Here is an 18,372-nt window from a genome sequence, read left to right as displayed (position 1 = left end):
GGCTCAGACAAGAGACACAGGGAGGTTTTGCTGTTCATGGATCGGTGCAAAGGAAATTGTGTCTCTGTGTGAAATTGAGGAGGGAAATAATGCACCACGTCCACATGGTGGCCCAATGCCCTAAGGAATGTGGGTGATGGACTACGGCTGGGAAATGATTTTACAGGATCAATGTATTGCCCTGATTAAAAGCTCTGGCTAAAAGGCAGCCACTGTTGTCAGTACCTGAACCTGCAGACTATATAGTAAAATTGGAGTTCTGCTTAGCTATACCTTAACCAATCATTTTACTGAAATGTAACTTACCAATCCTAACATATTGTAACATGATTATCTAACCAGTTATACCCCACTACCTTAATTGCTTTACACCCAACAAATTAATTATACAGCAGACAGAAACAATCACAGAACCAGACAGAGATTATACAGACAAGCAATAGGAAAGTGGAGACTACAGTGATAGAACAACAAAGAAATGAGGATTTCAGACCCCAGCTATTGATAAGTGAGTTGTTGCCAGACAGGATGCTATCATGGTAGAGGTTGTGGATGCTGGTTGCTTAACTGTCTGGCCCGCAGGGCAGGATTTTGAGGGTCTCCGAATGCCAGCACCCATCTTTTGTTCACTTAAAACGTGAGCAGGGAGATTCCAACACTGCAGAACTCATGGAACTCCAGGAAACGTGTAAATTTAGGTCCGGGTGAGTGTGCCTAAAAATCAGCTGTGCTGGAGAAGGTCTCTAGGAGTTGAAAGAGATGTGCCATCTTGGCCTCCCTAAAGAGTGTCATCAAATATGATGAAAACTAGGGTTGATAAGTCACATTCTTTGTAGCGTTAGGATTTGGGACTGGTCCAAAGTGCCAGTTTTAAGACTCTTTTTTCCTCTCTCTTGGGTGTTCTGGTTTCTGCATAGAGACGTGGTTTCAAATCCCACTCCTGACATGACCATTTTCTTTTATCTGGAGAAAATGGCCTCATTTCAGTATTCTTTGCAACAATAGAGCACCATTTGTTTAGCTTTTCTATTCCAGTAGTTGTGAGAGACGTTCCAAACTAGGGGGAAACAGGGCCTTTTCTCTCGACCGATCAATTTTGGTCTTCCTTCATTCCAAGCCATTTTCTCAGATACAGCCGTATTTCCCACACTTGTTTGTTCAGCGTTCTTTGCTTTTATGAAATTTTAGGGTCATCATTTAATTGCCACACAACTGTACTTATGAAGTGAAGTGAAACACAATCTTTTTTGGATATTCTTGCAGGAGAGTTTTGCTTTCTGACCTGCAATTGAACAGGGGCTACCCAAGGGGGACAATGCTGCTCCCTTTTCTTGCCTCATCCGAAAAAACATACATTCCTGACGCCCTTTGTTTCCTTGCCCTTTTTAGGGTAAATTTACACTTCTCAGAAGTAGAATCCTTTACAAAACCACTCAAAATCTCAGCAGTGTCGTAAGCAATGGCTTCCGGAAACATGCCCAGCTTTTCTTTAATTTGGTGACTCAGCAAGGGACTGGATACAGGCCGGGATCAGAATCTTCGTTACCAGAGCTAGAATTTCTATTTAAAAAGAGCTATTTTTCTGCTGCTATTAGATTTCCAACATTGATTTCATTTTATACACCTTTTCAGCATCTATTAAGGATAAATTGAACAAAATACCACTTCTCTTTCCTCAACATCTGCATCATGAAGGGAGCATTCCGAATAGGAAAGATCTTCTGTGGGGCATGGGTTACAAAATGCTTCAGGAACCAAATACATGGGTATTTTGCCAAGTTAAAAATCACTTAATGTGGAATTCTCTCCCCAAATCATCTGAGAAAATACTGACTTAAATAATTGAACTCCACTGTGATCATATGCACTTCCCTCAGTTAGTTGGGGTTCTGTTGTTGTTCACCATTTCCGAAAGGAGATTTTAAATCACTGCTGTTTCTTTGTTAGCGTGTGCAGTAAATTGGAGAGTTCTCCACTGTTGACAGAACTGCACTTGAACTTTCTCCATGTCATCATGGAGGGGTGGGGAAAAAGCAAAGCTGAAGTGACAAATGAGGACTTTAGGAAATGGTCATTTGTCTTCAATACTCCAAGAAATCTGAGCTACGTCCTATCGAACTGAACTAATATCCAATTGGGTGAGCAAACAGCCTTCAGGAAAGAGAGAAACCCACATCACAGAGAGACAGAATACATGACAATGAAAGTATCAAGAGACATTCCAGAGCAGGTTACATCTGATTATTTAGAATCAGGACAAGAGATTCTCCCATCACATTCTCCTCTGATCCATTCAAAGCAGCTTCACTCAGCACTCTCTCAATAGTCAGTTATGTTATTTACAAAATTGTAAGTATCCCAGCAGCCCCATAATGGGGGACAAAATAGTCCTCTTGCCAGAAGTGGCTTTACCAATAGATGAAACCTGGTATTTAAACGCCAAATAATCACACTATGTTTGGGATCAATTTAAATTCCCCTTCCAGGTCTTTGACACTTTCATCTCCAGTCATAGCAACTCTGCTATAGGAGGAAAGAAATCAAAGCATCATCTCCAAGCACAGACAGCTGAGAACTCTTCCTCATATGACATTTTGAGAAGTGGAGGGATAGAATGTGATGAAAATAAACTCTGCACAGAGAAGCCAAAATGTAACAGTTCTGGAGTGATGGGGAAGGAGGGAATCTCTGAACCACCCCATCTCCTTCCAGTGTCACAGAGGCTGAAATGACACTTTTTTCCCCTGCTCCTCTTTAATTAACTATAACATGAAAAATTCCCAATGTAACTGCTCTTCAGCACAACCCAGAGCAATGTGAGAACAACTGGCACGGATACAATCTGTATCACTGGTGACTCTAACAATCACTTTGCAATAGGAGGAATGGTATAAATGTGACGCTCCCTGGTTCCTCATAGGAAGGGCACACTCCAGTTACTTGTGGGATAACTGAGTTGATAGAAAGGACAAATGGGCCCACCTCAAAAGAAGGCAAACTACAAAAGGCATAAATGGGCCACTCATCTGGCCAAGCTGAGAGATAACGGTGCTGCGAACAGTTCAAACAGATTTTAAAAGTTACTATGTGGGAATCAGGAAAAGTATTAAAGAAAAAAAATTGATAGCCCTAGAGGGTTTTATGGTGTTCATTGCCCTTGCAGATTTTCTGATGGCTATTATCGGCTGAGTGCCAAGAGAAGGTCTTCCCACACTCACGGCATTCGTAGGGCCTCCCATCTGTGTGGATTCTCTGATGAACAGAAAGGTTTGATCTGCGATTGAAGCTTTTCCCACACTCACGGCATTCATAGGGCCTTTCCCCCGTGTGGATTCTCTGATGTTCAGAAAGGGCTGATCTTTGAGTGAAGCTTTTCCCACACTCACGGCATTCGTAGGGCCTCTCCCCTGTGTGGAGTCTCTGATGAACAGAAAGGGCTGAGTTGCTAGTGAAGCTTTTCCCACACTCATTGCATTCGTAGGGCCTGTCTCCTGTGTGGATTCTCTGATGAACAGAAAGGGTTGATATTTCAGTGAAGGTTTTCCCACACTCACGGCATTCGTAGGGCCTGTCCTCTGTGTGGATTCTCTGATGAACAGAAAGGGCCGAGTTGCTAGTGAAGCTTTTCCCACACTCATTGCATTCGTAGGGCCTGTCTCCTGTGTGGATTCTATGATGAACAGAAAGGGTTGATATTTGAGTGAAGCTTTTCCCACACTCACGGCATTCGTAGGGCCTGTCCTCCGTGTGGATTCTCTGATGAACAGAAAGGGCCGAGTTGCTAGTGAAGCTTTTCCCACACTCATTGCATTCGTAGGGCCTGTCTCCTGTGTGGATTCTCTGATGAACAGAAAGGGTTGATATTCGAGTGAAGGTTTTCCCACACTCACGGCATTCGTAGGGCCTGTCTCCTGTGTGGATTCTCTGATGAACAGAAAGGGTTGATATTTGAGTGAAGGTTTTCCCACACTCACGGCATTCGTAGGGCCTGTCCTCCGTGTGGATTCTCTGATGAACAGAAAGGGCCGAGTTGCTAGTGAAGCTTTTCCCACACTCATTGCATTCGTAGGGCCTGTCTCCTGTGTGGATTCTCTGATGAACAGAAAGGGTTGATATTCGAGTGAAGGTTTTCCCACACTCACTGCATTTGTAGGGCCTCTCCCCTGTGTGGATTCTCTGATGAACAGAAAGGGCCGAGTTGCTAGTGAAGCTTTTCCCACACTCATGGCATTCATAGGGCCTGTCCCCTGTGTGGATTCTCTGATGAACAGAAAGGGCCGAGTTATTAGTGAAGCTTTTCCCACACTCACGGCATTCATAGGGCCTGTCTCCTGTGTGGATTCTCTGATGAACAGAAAGGGTTGATATTTGAGTGAAGGTTTTCCCACACTCATGGCATTCGTAGGGCCTGTCCCCTGTGTGGATTCTCTGATGAACAGAAAGGGCTGAGCTACGAGAGAAGGTTTTCCCACACTCACGGCATTCATAGGGCCAGTTGCCTTTGTGGATTCTCTGATGATTAAGAAGGGCTGAGTAGTCATATAAGTTTTTTCCACACTCTGTGCATGTATTTTTTCTCTTTGCAATGATGATTTCCTGCTTTGTTGTGGTTTCCTTGAGGTCCTTCTGAGTTCCCTCAGAGGAAATACATTTACCCATTTTCACCCCCGGCTGGTTTCCTTGTTCTCTCTCTGGTCTGTGCTGAATCTCACAGGACTTTTCCTCCTCATGACTCCTGGACGCATTGCTTTTTGATCTTTGCCATAATGCTCTGTGTTTATCCACTTGCTGAACATTTTTCTGCTGAGAATTCTGCTCCTCTTTCTCACATGCCATTGCATCACTTGCTGTGAAACAGACAGAAACATCAAACAGGGATGAAAAGTGAAAAGCCAAAACAAACTAAGTGCTGGAGGGAGGTCAAATAAAAATCACAAACTGAACTCCCCCATACTCTTCCCCAAAACAGGAGAGAGGAGGGGATCAATTTGGCTTTCAAATCCCATCCAAATTCTCAAGGGGAAGGGAGGAAGCTACTGCCTGGTGTCTGCTAGAATCTACGGGAAGCCATGAGCTATAGTTACCCTGAGGATATGACCCCTGCTGGCAACAATAATGAACTGAGAGACCTCTCAAGGGCTTCATAGGGCATCCCAGATGTTTCCTTCAGGCACTTTCACACTCAGAGTTGGTTTAATGTTTCCTCACCTCTGCAGGAGATCTCAGGGTCTGTTTTCCTCTGATCCCTGCAGGTCTGAGACCCATGGCTCTTCCCTTGTTCCAGCTGGGAGATCACATCAGGTTTGGAAAATGGAAACCCTGCTCAGATGAAAGAAAACAAAGGAGTTCCGTTGATTTCATAAAACTTTCTCATAAAAAACATTCTATTAATTTAACTTTAATACTTCGTGTGACCCGGTGTGCCTGGGCTAGTCCTCACTGAAAATGCCAAGACCAGGGCAGGCTGAAAAAGGGAGAGCAGAGGCTCCCCAAACTGGTGGTTAACATGGAAGTTAAACTCACCGACCAGTCACCAACTGTGCTTCTGATCCCCCACACTGGTTATCCAGAAACTGAAAAAAGAAATCACACGGCCCCCTTTATTGCATTCCAGTTGTCTGGCTCCTAAGCAGCACCTAGGTCCAGCACAGTGAGAGGTTATTTAAAAACTCTGCTCACATAAACAAAGTGTTCTTCTGACCCCAGAGTCAGCCACATTACCAGGTCAGTATAGGTTTGGATCTTACTCAAAATACTACGATGCCAGCCAATCATTGGCATCTAAACTAAAGGTTTATAAGTAAGAAAGCATCTAAACTAAAGGTTTATTATAAAAGAAAGAAAGAAAAAGGGAATTGTTAAATGGGAAAGCAGTCAGACACATTCAGAAATCTATACATCTGGTTCTTAGCAGTATTGGTGAGTTTCTGGCTTGAAAGGCTCTCTGGTACACATCCACATTATTCAGTCCTTTGTTCAAGCCTTCAGTTTGTAGAGAAGTTGCTCCAGAGGTAGGAAGGGGGATTGAAGACAAAATGGAGATGATGCAGCTGCCCTTTATATTCCTTTTGCCAAGTGGCTTCTAATTCCTGTGTCCCAAACACAAGCTTCACAGCACATGGCATGGAAAAGCCTTGGAGTTCTCAGTACACAGTGTGATACAGCGTGGCCAGAGGGCAGCAGGAGAGGGTTAGCAGGGAGCCTTATTCCCTGCAGAGGGAAGAAAGTTTGCTATAGATTAACTAGAGCACCTGAAGCCAATTAGAGCCCCAGCAGTCAGTCACCTGATAAAGACCCTTGCTCCAATCAGACAGGGAAGGAGCTGGAGGAGAGGGGATTGGTGTTGGAGCAGAGAACAGTTTGAAGGGAAGCAGAGGAAAGTTTGGAGAAGTGCTGCAGTGGGCTAAGAAGTCCAAGACCCTTGGTAAGGGGCACCTGGCTTGTACAGAGGGAGGGCAGGAAGCCCCCACAAGCTGAAGGGTAGGAGCGGGAAGTAGCCTAGGGGAAGGAACCATCAGTTCAAGTGGTTCACCACTAACCTCAGGGCCCCTGGGCTGGGACCTGGAGTAGAGGGCGGGCCCAGGTCCCTCCCTCTCCACTCCCCTCCTCAAGGACACTAGTGGGGTAATTAAAATACCGATTCAGAGGCAAGCAATGGCGCCCTGAACCTTCCCCAAAGAAGAGAGAGCGCGAGACCCAGCATAACATTACCGGCAATTTGCCACACGTGGTGTCAGGAGTGGGATCTGCGCGCTGGGGACTTAGACCAGGGTTAGGCAAAACCCTCCTATCCTTAAGATGGACGACGTGGTCAAGGCCCTTATACAAGCCACCGCGGCCCAGCAGGAGGCTACCCGAGTCCAAGCAACCGCCCAACAGGAGGTGACTAGAATGCAGCAGGACCAATCATCTGTTGATGAGTCAGGCTGCTCAAGACCAAGCCCTGCTGAAAGACCTGGTGAACCAGATGAAGGCCCTTATGGAGCAGAATCGCAACTGTAAAGGGACCCGGACCGTACGGGCTAGCCATTGCCTACAGAAAATGACACGGGAGGATGATGTGGAGGCACACCTCCTGGCTTTTGAAAGAGCAGCCCTGCGGGAGGCCTGGCCCCGAGATCAATGGTCTGGTATCCTTGCCCCATTCCTGTGTGGGAAAGCCCAGAAGGTCAATTACGATATGGCTGCAGAGGCTGCAGCAGATTATTCCCAGCTGAAGGCAGAGATCCTGGCCAGGTTCGGAGTAACGACATTGCGAGCCCAGAGGTTCCATGAGTGGCGGTATACGGAGGACAAGACACCCCGATCACAATTGTTTGACCTGATACACCTGACCCAGAAATGGCTGCGCCCTGAGGCCCTTAGCTCTGAGAAGATGATGGAGGTTCTGGTATTGGACCGGTATATGAGGGGGCTACCACCAGGTCTCAGGTCTTGGGTTGGCCAGAATGATCCCTCTACCTATGATGAGTTGGTCTCCCTCGTGGAAAGACAGCTGGCAGCCCGCGAACTGTTCCAGACCCCAGGCAGGGAGTCACGGCAATCCAGGAAGCCAACCCCAAACCCAAGGCCCCGGGCTTTCGAGAACTATAGGAGAACTGTAACCGGGAGGAAAGACACCGAGGAATGGCTCGAGGCCAGGAAGGGACCTTGGGGGTTTGGGAAGAGAGGTGGGGGGCCGGCCAAACAGTCCCAGGCAGAGGGTGACAACCGGAATAAGGGGGCAGTGTTATGAGTGTGGGGAATTGGGGCATATACCAGCCCAATGCCCCAACAAGGAAGAACCTATGCAGTGTAATCTGGGGAATTACGGGGAGCAATGTGGCCTAATCGGTCTGGTAGGGGTCACAATGACCTCATATGGATATACCAGACCAGTAAAAATGAATGGTATAAAGACCATAGCATTAATAGATTCCGGGAGTGCTGTCACGCTGGTCTCAGGGAAGTTGGTGGGAACAGACCAACTAACCCGGGCCAAAAACACAGGGGTAACGTGCATACATGGCACTGTGAATTTTTACCCTACAATCCCGGTGCGGATTGAGATCCAGGGGAATACTACCAGGGTTTCTGCAGGGGTGGTCCCCAAGCTCCCTACCCTGTTTTAATTGGTAGATACTTCCCGGGTTTAAGAGCTTACTTACCCCAATAGAGCCAGGGAGGTAGCAACCCCAGGCTGAGACGGAGGCACCTACAGATAGCCTCACCCCAATGTTTGCCGAATTTGCTCCAGGGTTATTCTCATCCCCTGGGAAACCCCAAAGTCTAGGTGAGAACGAAGGGCAGATAAAAGATTAGGGACCAGGATTCTAGCAGAGAATCAAAAAACTTCCCTTGTGGGTAAGCGAACCCGCTCAGGAGAGCAGGAGATAATTCAGGCCAAGGAAGAGGCGGAGGCGGTTCCTAGCCCAAGTGGGAGCACCCCAGGGGGAAGAGTAGAAATAGGCCCCCTAGAATTAGGTCAGTTGGGTACTGCACGTGAGACTTTTGGACAGGACCAGGCCGATGATCCGTTATATGCAAACGTGAGGAGGAGGTAGTGGAAGTGAATGGTGTGCCTGTGGAAGGAAAGATCAAAGGCCCAAGGCCATATTATGTGCTCAAACGCGATCTTTTGTACAGGATAGAGCAAATACGAGGGGAAGAAGTAGAGCAACTATTAGTCCCACGGAAACACATAAGGGCAGTACTAGAGTTAGCTCACAGCCATCTATTTGGGGGACATCTAGGGGTAGACAAGACACTGGATAGAATCCTAAGAAGGTTTTATTGGCCAGGGATACGGGCAGAAGTCCAGCGTTATTGTGCCTCCAGCCCTGAATGCCAGTTGCATAGCCCCCGACCTCACTTACGGGCCCCATTAGTACCTTTGCCTATTATTGACGTCCCTTTCGAGAGGATAGCCATGGACATAGTGGGCCCATTAGAAAAATCGGCACGGGGCCACTGAAACGTACTAGTCATCCTTGACTATGCCATGCGGTATCCAGAGGCCATTCCTTTAAGAAACCCCACATCCAAGGCAATAGCAAAGGAACTACTACAGGTATTCACCAGAGTGAGCATCCCTAAGGAGATCCTGACAGACCAAGGAACCCCGTTCATGTCAAAACTAATGAAAGACTTATGTGCCCTGCTCCGCATCCAGGCCATACAGACCTCAGTCTACCATCCACAAACAGATGGACTGGTCGAGCGATTTAATCGTACCCTTAAAAGTATGATCCGGAAGGTGGTAGCACAGGATGGAAAAGACTGCGATACCCTTCTACCGTATCTAATGTTCGCTATACGGGAAGTCCCCCAGGCGTCCACGGGTTTTTCTCCCTTTGAACTATTATATGGACACCACCCATGCGGGACATTAGATATCGCCAAGGAAGACTGGGAGGAACAACCCAACCCAGGAAAGAATGTCATTGAGCACATGACACAGATGAGAGAGCGAATAACTTGAGTAACTCCGATAGTATGGGAACATTTGGAAAAAGCACAAGAGGCCCAGCGGACATATTACAACTGTTGGGCGAAAGAACGGAGATTTCAGCCAGGGGAACGGGTGATGGTGTTAGTGCCGACAGCAGAAAGCAAACTTCTAGCCAGCTGGCACGGACCATATGAGATAGTGGAAGCCATTGGGGAAGTGAACTATAAGGTTAGACAACCAGACCACCGAAAGCCAGAGCAAATCTACCACGTCAACTTACTGAAGCCCTGGCATGAACGAGTGACGTGTCTGGTCATTCGAGGAGCTCCACCCTCAGACAGACGACCCACGGAGACAGGTAAATATATCTCCAGAATTAACCCCAGAACAACGAACAGAGGTCATTGAAATGATCCACCGGAACCAGGACGTATTCTGTACATAACCGGGATGAACGACACTAGTCCAACATCATATTGTCACCAGCCCCAGAGTAAGGGTGACGATAAGACCACATCGAATACCGGAAGCTAAAAGGGAAGAAATTAGGATGGAAGTGAAGAAGATGCTGGAACTCGGGGTCATTGAAGAATCCCACAGTCAGTGGTCCAGTCCAATCGTCCTAGTCCCCAAGCCTGATGGCACCCTGAGGTTTTGTAACGACTTCCGGAAATTGAATGAAGTATCCCACTTCAATGCCTACCCGATACCACGCATTGACGAGCTAGTTGATCAGTTAGGCAAGGCCTGATACCTAATCACTCTGGATCTGACCAAAGGTCATTGGCAAATTCCCCTGGCCAAGGATGCCAAGGAAAAGACTGCCTTCTCTACACCCGATGGCCTGTTTCAATACACTGTCCTCCTTTTCGGACTCCATGGGGCCTCTGCAACATTCCAACGACTTATGGATAAGTTACTACGACCCCATGCCAAGTATGCCACCGCCTATCTAGACGACATAGTCATCCATAGCCCTGACTGGGAAACGCACCTAGGAAAAGTAGAAGCAGTGCTGGACGCCCTGCGAAAGGCCGGTCTCACTGCTAACCCTCTCAAGTGCGTGATAGGACTAGCTGAGGCCAAATACCTCGGGCATGTAGTAGGGAGAGGTTTGGTAAAACCCCAATGGAACAAAGTGGAGGCAATACAAGGTTGGCCTCGACCAATCCGCAATCAGCAGGTCAGAATGTTTTTAGGGATAGTAGGATTCTATCGGAGATTCATCCCTCATTTTGCCACAAGAGCAGGGCCATTGATGGATCTGATAAAAGCTCAAGGCCCCGAGATAGTAAAGTGGACTGATGCAACTGAAGAAGCATTTGTAGATTTACGGACAGCCCTATGCTGCCATCCAGTACTCATAGCCCCAGACTTCGAGAAGGAATTCATCCTACAAACGGATGCCTCGGAGGTGGGGCTCGGTGCCATCCTTTCCCAGATGGTAGGGGAGGAGGAGCACCCCATCTTGTACTTCAGCCGGAAGCTCCTCCCCAGGGAACAAAAGTACGCTGTTGTCAAAAAGGAATGTCTGGTGATAAAATGGGCTATGGAGACTCTCCGCTACTATCTCCTGGGGCGGCGGTTTACCCTCGTGACAGACCATGCCCCCCTCCAGTGGATGCACAGGAACAAGGAGAGGAACGCTAGAGTGACGAGGTGGTTCCTCTCTGCAGCCTTTCCATTTCCGGGTCCAGCATAGGGCTGGAAGCCAACATGGCAACGCTGATGGCCTAGCGCGACGGCACTGCCTCTCGTCCCAAGTAGCCCAACCCCTTGGTGTTGAGCTGGGGGGGGGGGAGGGATATGTGATACAGCATGGCCAGAGGGCAGCAGGAGAGTGTTAGCAGGGAGCCTTATTCCCTGCAAGGGGAGGAAGGTTTGCTACAGATTAACTAGAGCACCTGAAGCCAATTAGAGCACCAGCAGTCAGTCAGGTGATAAAAACCCCTGCTTCAGTCAGACAGTGTGGGAGTTGGAGCAGGAAGGTTTGGTTGGAGCAGAGAACAGTTTTGAAGAGAGACAAAAGGAAAGTTTGGAGGAGTGCTGCGGTGGGCTGAGAAATCCAAAGACCCTAGGTAAGGGGCACCTGGCTTGTGTAGAAGGAGGGCAAGAAGCCCCTCCACAAGCTGAAGGGCAGGAGAGGGAAGTAGCCCAGGGGAAGGAACCGCCAGTTCAAGTGGTTCACCACTAACCTCAGGGCCCCTGGGTTGGGACCTGGAGAAGAGGGCGGGCCCAGGTCCCTCCCTCTCAACTCCCCTCCTCAAGGACACTAGTGGGGTAATTAAAATACCGATTCAGAGGCAAGCAATGGCGCCCTGAACCTTCCCCAAAGAAGAGAAAGCACGAGACCCAGCATAACAGTACCGGCAATTTGCCACAGTATTTATAATAATATAAAGTGTCTCTCAATTCCATACAGTGTCACTTAATAAACCAGTGAATCCCCAGGACCGGTTCCTCAGGTGTTTGAAGATGCCGAACACCTTGCTTGTGAGGGACTAGAATACCCACATATATGTTGGGAACACACAGACACTGTGCTAGTCTGTTCCCCTATGTTCACTCTTCTAGAAAATTATGATCAATTTTGTTCATAGTATGTGTCAGGGCTGAATCTCCACTCTGTCACTCTGAGTGCAGAAAGTGGGGGCCCGACAGGATTCTACAAATTAATTTTTGCCACTCTAGGCTTGTATTAAACCCCCAAAGTTACAGCTTTTCTCTGACCTTGGCTTGGTAAATGCTGCCACCACCCAATTGCAAAAACCCCAAACCCTTGGACCCAGGAAGGAGCACTTGAGAATTCTTCCCTATGGGGCACCCTCAAGCCCTTTCACCTCCCCTCCAGGAAAGAGCTGAGAAAGAAAACAAAGGAAATTAGCTGTGGCTACCAGCTAATCAAACAACACACACAAACCTCTTAGGACACCAAAAATCCAATCCTGTTCTTAAGAGGTCAATTTTATTAAAATTGAAAAGTAAAACAATACATCTGGAACTTAGGCTTTGCTAGATCTTAAAAGAAAATTTTTGTAAGCACCCAAAATAGCTTTCTTGGGGGTTCAGCTTAAAGCTTACAAGCAAACACACACATCTGGGAGAGCACAAAGGAGATCCAAAAGCCAAAATAAAAAATAAACCTGATTGTGTCTGTCTAAACATTCCCTAGACAAATCATTTCTTCTAGGTATGGAAGATGAATTTTCATACCTGCTTCAAGCCATACACAGCATTGCTACTCCGTGTCGCCTTCTCCGGAGAACGACAGACAAAGGGAAAGTTACTTTCCCATTTTAAAAAGTTCTAGCCTTTCCATTGGCTCTTTTGGTCAGGTGCCCAATGCTTTTTTTTTTTAAACCCTGTTGGCTTGTTAACCCTTTAGGGGTAAAGCAAGCAGAGAACTCGCATCAACAGGGATTTTACAGCCAACTGTCTGGCTGGGTGTTTATAAAAGGGAGATCCCTCCCCTCCCCTTCATTTATCACTGTAGGGCTTGTGAGGTACCATTTGAAAAGACATAATCTACTGAATATCCTCCTGTTAAACTGTGTAGCAACATTGTATGGAAAGTGATGAGATTTTACGGTATGATATTACTGAAAAAGCTGCAACCCTAATCTTAAGTTCCTCAGAGACAGCAAGGCAAACAGCTGGTCAAATAGCCATTCTCCACCAGGGGGAAGGTGTGAAGATGACATTTACATTCCATCACAGGGACACTTGAAGCTCGTATCTATGACAGCCTGTCACCATGACTCAGCTGAGAACTGAAGTGGTTTCTAGTACAAAGGACTGAATTATAAAAAGAGGTGAGGAAAATGCATGAGACTCTCTCTCTCTCCCCTTTTCCTCTGCTCATGACAACTCCTGAAGAACTGAATGTGGGCGGCAGGGGCAGGTTAGGGGGAGTCCTGGCTGAAAGGAAAACCAGCCTGTCTCAGCAGATGGTGAGAGAAACATTTCTTTTAAATCCCTTTTAGCTTGTTAAGTTAAACATTAGTTTGTGTTTTATCTTTGCATTTCTTTCATAAACAATTCTGACTTTTATGCCTCATTACTTGTAGTCACTTCAAATCTTTTTTTTCCGTAGTTAATAATTTTGTTTCCTTTTTTTTTAATCAAACCAGTGTGTTTGGATTAAAGTGTGTTGGAAACTCCATTTGGAATAACAAGGCTGGTGCATGTCATTTTCCACTGATGAAACAACAGATTTCGTATGAGCTCCCATTGTTCAGGAGTGTGCTGGACAGTGCAAGATGCACATTTCTGGGGGAAGTCTGGGAGCAGAGAATTTTCTGAGGTTCTCCTGTGGGGCACTGTAATTTGTGAATCACTGACTAGCAGCACTCAATACTGTGTAGCTGGGAGCGAGTTACACGCTGGAGACAGCGTGTGAACTGCCCAGGAGTGGCTGCTCTCACAGTAGAGCAGTGTAAAAGGCACCCCAGCCTGGGGAACTGAGGGGCCACAGCTGTTAACAGTCCAGATTGTACTGTGCTTAATGTCACAGACACTCAATTTCAAAGACTCTCCTAAAACACACAGAAAGTAAATCCACATCCCAGAAATCCAAGTCTCCCTGGCACTGCTTCTTGCTGACAGATGGGTCCAGAGACAGAGTCCTGGGGAAGCAGGAAACATAAGCGTGGGGTTCAGTGGAGAACGGGAACAGGAAGGGCAGGGATATTATTGAATGCAGGATCTCAGCAGTGCTAGATGTCAGGATAACACATAGTGCAGCCCATTGGCAAACATAATCCCAAATATACATATAAAATGATGAGGTCTAAATTAGTTATTTCCATTGATTTATATAAGGGCAATAAGATATTCTCTGTATTACTGTCTGTCCCTTTTTAAATAATTCCTAACATCCTGTTTGCTTTTTTGACTTCCGCTGCACACTGCTGGATGTCTTCAGAGAACTATCCACAATGACAAAAAGATCTTTTTCCTGATTAGCCTAATTTTGCCCCCATCATATTGTATGTATAGTTGGGGTTATTTTTTCCAATCTGCATCACTTGACATTTATACACATTTGCCATTTTGTTGCCCAGTCACTTAGTTTTGTGAGATCTTTTTGAAGTTCTTCACAGTTTGCTTTGGTCTGAACTATCTTGAGCAGTTTAGTATTGTGACGTTATTGATATAATCTGGGACCATATAGAACATGGTTGCAACCAAGGTCCTGTAGTGGCACCAAATCTTATGTAAAGGGGGTCATATAAGGTGTCCAAGACCAGGTTATGGGTTGCTGGTTATAATTATGGGGTCTATATGTATGTATCATTTTGCAGTTGAAGTTATGAGTATTGGCTCTATCCTGTCTGTATTTCAAACTTATGCTGTGCTTCTGGGAGACATCCCAGACAAGTTGGTGTTAGCTCTGCCTAGCCTGTTTGATGGCTCATTAAGGACCATCAGCTATTCAACTGACCCATTGAGAGAAGGCAGATATGCCTTGTAACTCAGCAAAGTATGCAGGACTTGCCCATGTGACTCCAGTCTCCATTTTGCTGTCATTTTCCACAGTAAGAACAAAGAAGTATTCTTACACCTGGAAAAGCCTATAAAAGGTTGATGCCTCATCTCCATCTTGTTTTCAATCCTGCTTCTTACCTCTGGAGGAACTTTGCTACAAACTGAAGCTCTGAACAAAGGACTGACTGACCCATCCCAGAGGAGAATGTACTCCAGAGACTTGATTTGAACCTGCAGTTTACTCCATCACTGCTACAAGCCTGAACTAAGAACTTTACCATTACTGCATGTAATTGATTCCATTTAACCAATTCTAGCTCTCATCGCTATCTTTTTCCTTTTATGAATAAACCTTTAGATTTTAGATTCTAAAGGATTGGCAACAGCATGATTTGTGGGTAAGATCTGATGTGTATATTGACCTGGGTCTGGGGCTTGATTCTTTGGGATCAAGAGAACCTTTTTCTTTTATTGGGGTGTTGGTTTTCATAACAGCATGCAGGATGAGTGCACTGGTGGTGATACTGGAAGACTGGAGTGTCTAAGGGAATTGCTTGTGTGACGTGGTTAACCAGTGGGGTGAAACCAAATTCCTCTTTGTCTGGCTGGTTTGCCTTGCCTTAGAGGTGGAAAAATCCCAGCCTTGGGCTGTAACTGCCCTGTTTTAAGCGATTTGTCACTCTCAGTTGGGTCCCACCAGAACCGCATCGTCCCAAGTATCATCTGCAAACTTTGCCACCTCACTGTTTACCCCTTTCTCCAGATCATTTATGAATACGTTGAATAGGATTGGTCCTAGGACTGACCCTTGGGGAACACCACTAGTTACTCCTCTCCATTCTGAAAATTTACCATTGATTCCTACCCTTTGTTCCCTGTCTTTTAACCAGTTCTCAATCCATGAAAAGATCTTCCCTCTTATCCCATGATAACATAATTTATGTAAGAGCCTTTGGTGAGGGACCTTGTCAAATGCTTTCTGGAAATCTAAGTACACTATGTCCACTGGATCCCCTTGTCCACATGTTTGTTGACCCTTCAAAGAACTCTAATAGATTAGTAAGACATGATTTCCCTTTACAGAAACCATATTGACTTTTGCTCAACATTTTTTGTTCTTCTATGTGCCTGACAATTTTATTCCTTTACTATTGTTTCAACTAATTTGCCTGGTACAGACATTAGACTTACCAGTCTGCAACTGCCAGGATCGCCTCTAGAGCCCTTTTTAAATATTGGCGTTACATTAGCAATCTTCCAGTCATTGGGTACAGAAGCCGATTTAAAGACAGGTTACAAACCATAGCTAATAGTTCCCCAATTTCACATTTGAGTTCCTTCAGAACTCTTGGTAAATACCATCTGGTTCCGGTGACTTGTTACAGTTAAGTTTATCAAGTAGTTCCAAAACCTGCTCTAGTGACACTTCAATCTGTGGCAGTTCCTCAGATTTGTCACCCACAAAAGGTTTGGGAATCTCACCAACATCCTCAGCCATGAAGACTGAAGCAAAGAATCCATTTAGTTTCTCTGCAATGACTTTATCGTCTTTAAGGGCTCCTTTTGTATCTCAATCGTCCAGTGGCCCCACTGGTTGTTTAGCAGGCTTCCTGCTTTTGATGTACTTAAAAAACATTTTGTTATTACCTTTTGAGTTTTTGGCTAGCCCCTTCTTCAAACTCCTCTTTGGCTTTTCTTATTACATTTTTACACTTAATTTCGTAGTGTTTATGCTCCTTTCTATGTACCTCACTAGGACTTGACTTCCGCTTTTTAAAAGATGCCTTTTTATCTCTCACTGCTTCTTTTACATGGTCGTTAAGCCACGGTGACTTTTTTTTAGTTCTTTTGCTGTGTGTTTTAATTTGGGGTATATATTTAAGTTGGGCCTCTAATATTGTGTTTTTGAAAAGTGTCCATGCAGCTTGCAGGGATTTCACTCTAGTCATTGTACCTTTTAATTTCTGTTTAACTAACCCCCTCATTTTTGCATAGTTCCCCTTCCTGAAATTAAATGCCAGTGTTGAGCTGTTCTTCCCATCACAGGAATGTTAAATGTTGTTATATTATGGTCACTATTTCCACTATTACAGTTAGCCCTTGGACTAGATCCTGCGCTCCACTCAGGACTAAATCGAGAGTTGCTTCTCCCATTGCGGGTTCTTATACCAGCTGCTCCAAGAAACAGTCATTTAAAGTATCCAGAAATTTTGTCTCTGCATTTTGTCCTGAGGTGACATGTACCCAGTCAATATGGGGATAATTGAAATCTCCCACTATTATGGAGTTCTTTATTTTGATAGCCTCTCTAATCTCTCTTCGCATTTCATCCTCACTATCACTGTCTTTGACAGGTGGTCGATAACAGATCCCTATTGTTATATTCTTATTAGAGCCTGGAATTACTATCCATAGAATCTCTATGGAACATGTGGTTTCATTTAAGATTTTTACTTCATTTGAGTTTACATTTTCTTTAACATACAGTGCCACTCCCCTCCCCACCCCCCGAGTATGACCTGCTCTGTCCTTCGATATATTTTGTACCCCAGAACAATTGTGTCCCATTGATTGTCCTAACTCCACCAGGTTTCTGTGATGCCTATTATGTCAATATCCTCCTTTAACAAGAGGCACTCTAATTCACCCATCTTATTATTTAGACTTCTAGCATTTGTGTACAAGAATTTAAAAAACTTGCCACTGTTTATTTGTCTGCCCTTTTCTGATGTGTCAGATTCTTGTGTGTGTGAATGCTTCTCGTCTAATCTGGCCCCTACTTTATCCTCTTCCAGCCTCTCTTTCTGACTAGAACTAGAAAATCTCTATCACTAGACTCTCCTCTAAGACAAGTCTCTGTCCGATCCACGAGCTCCTCTGCAGCCATTGGCTTTCCCCATCTCTTAGTTTAAAAACTGCTCTGCAACCTTTTTAATGTTAAGTGCCAGCAGTTTGGTTCCACTTTGGTTTAGGTGGAGCCCATCCTTCCTGTATAGGCCCCGCATCCCCAAAGTTTCCCCAGCTCCTAATCAATCTAAACGCCTCCTCTCTACACCATCATCTCATCCACCCATTGAGACTCAAGCTCTGCCTGCCTACCTGGCCCTGTGCATGGAACTGGAAGCTTTTCTGAGAATGCCATCATAGAGGTCCCAGATTTCAGTCTCTTTCCTCGCAGATTAAATTTGGCCTCCAGGACGTCTCACCTACCGTTCCTTATGTCACTGGTGCCTACATGTGCCACGACCACCGGCTCCTCCCCAGCACTACACATAAATCTATCTAGATGCCTTGAGAAATCAGAAACCTTTGCACCAGGCAGACAAGTCACCATACGGTTCTCCCGGTCATCACAAACCCAGCTATCCTTGTTTCTAATGATCAAATCTCCCATTACTAACAGCTGCCTTTTCTTAATGCCTGGGGTAACCTCAGTGCAAGAGGTTACCCCAACA

General features: G+C 45.7%; 1 protein-coding gene across 1 annotated transcript in view; it reads right to left on the bottom strand.

Moving 5' to 3' along the window:
• Positions 1-2,973: 2,973 nt before the first annotated feature.
• LOC120381632 (zinc finger protein 850-like) overlaps positions 2,974-18,372 on the bottom strand; it is a gene marked incomplete at its 5' end in the record, with an annotated part of 181,823 nt that continues 166,424 nt past the window's right edge. Inside the window, one exon of the mRNA XM_039499789.1 lies at positions 2,974-4,445. Coding sequence (XP_039355723.1) covers positions 3,130-4,445 — 1,316 coding nt within the window. The remainder of the gene's footprint in view (positions 4,446-18,372) is intronic.

Source organism: Mauremys reevesii, linkage group 14 (assembly GCF_016161935.1).
Source record: "Mauremys reevesii isolate NIE-2019 linkage group 14, ASM1616193v1, whole genome shotgun sequence".
In the NCBI taxonomy this organism is placed as follows: Eukaryota; Metazoa; Chordata; order Testudines; family Geoemydidae; genus Mauremys; species Mauremys reevesii.
This window is presented reverse-complemented; position numbering and strand designations above follow the sequence as displayed.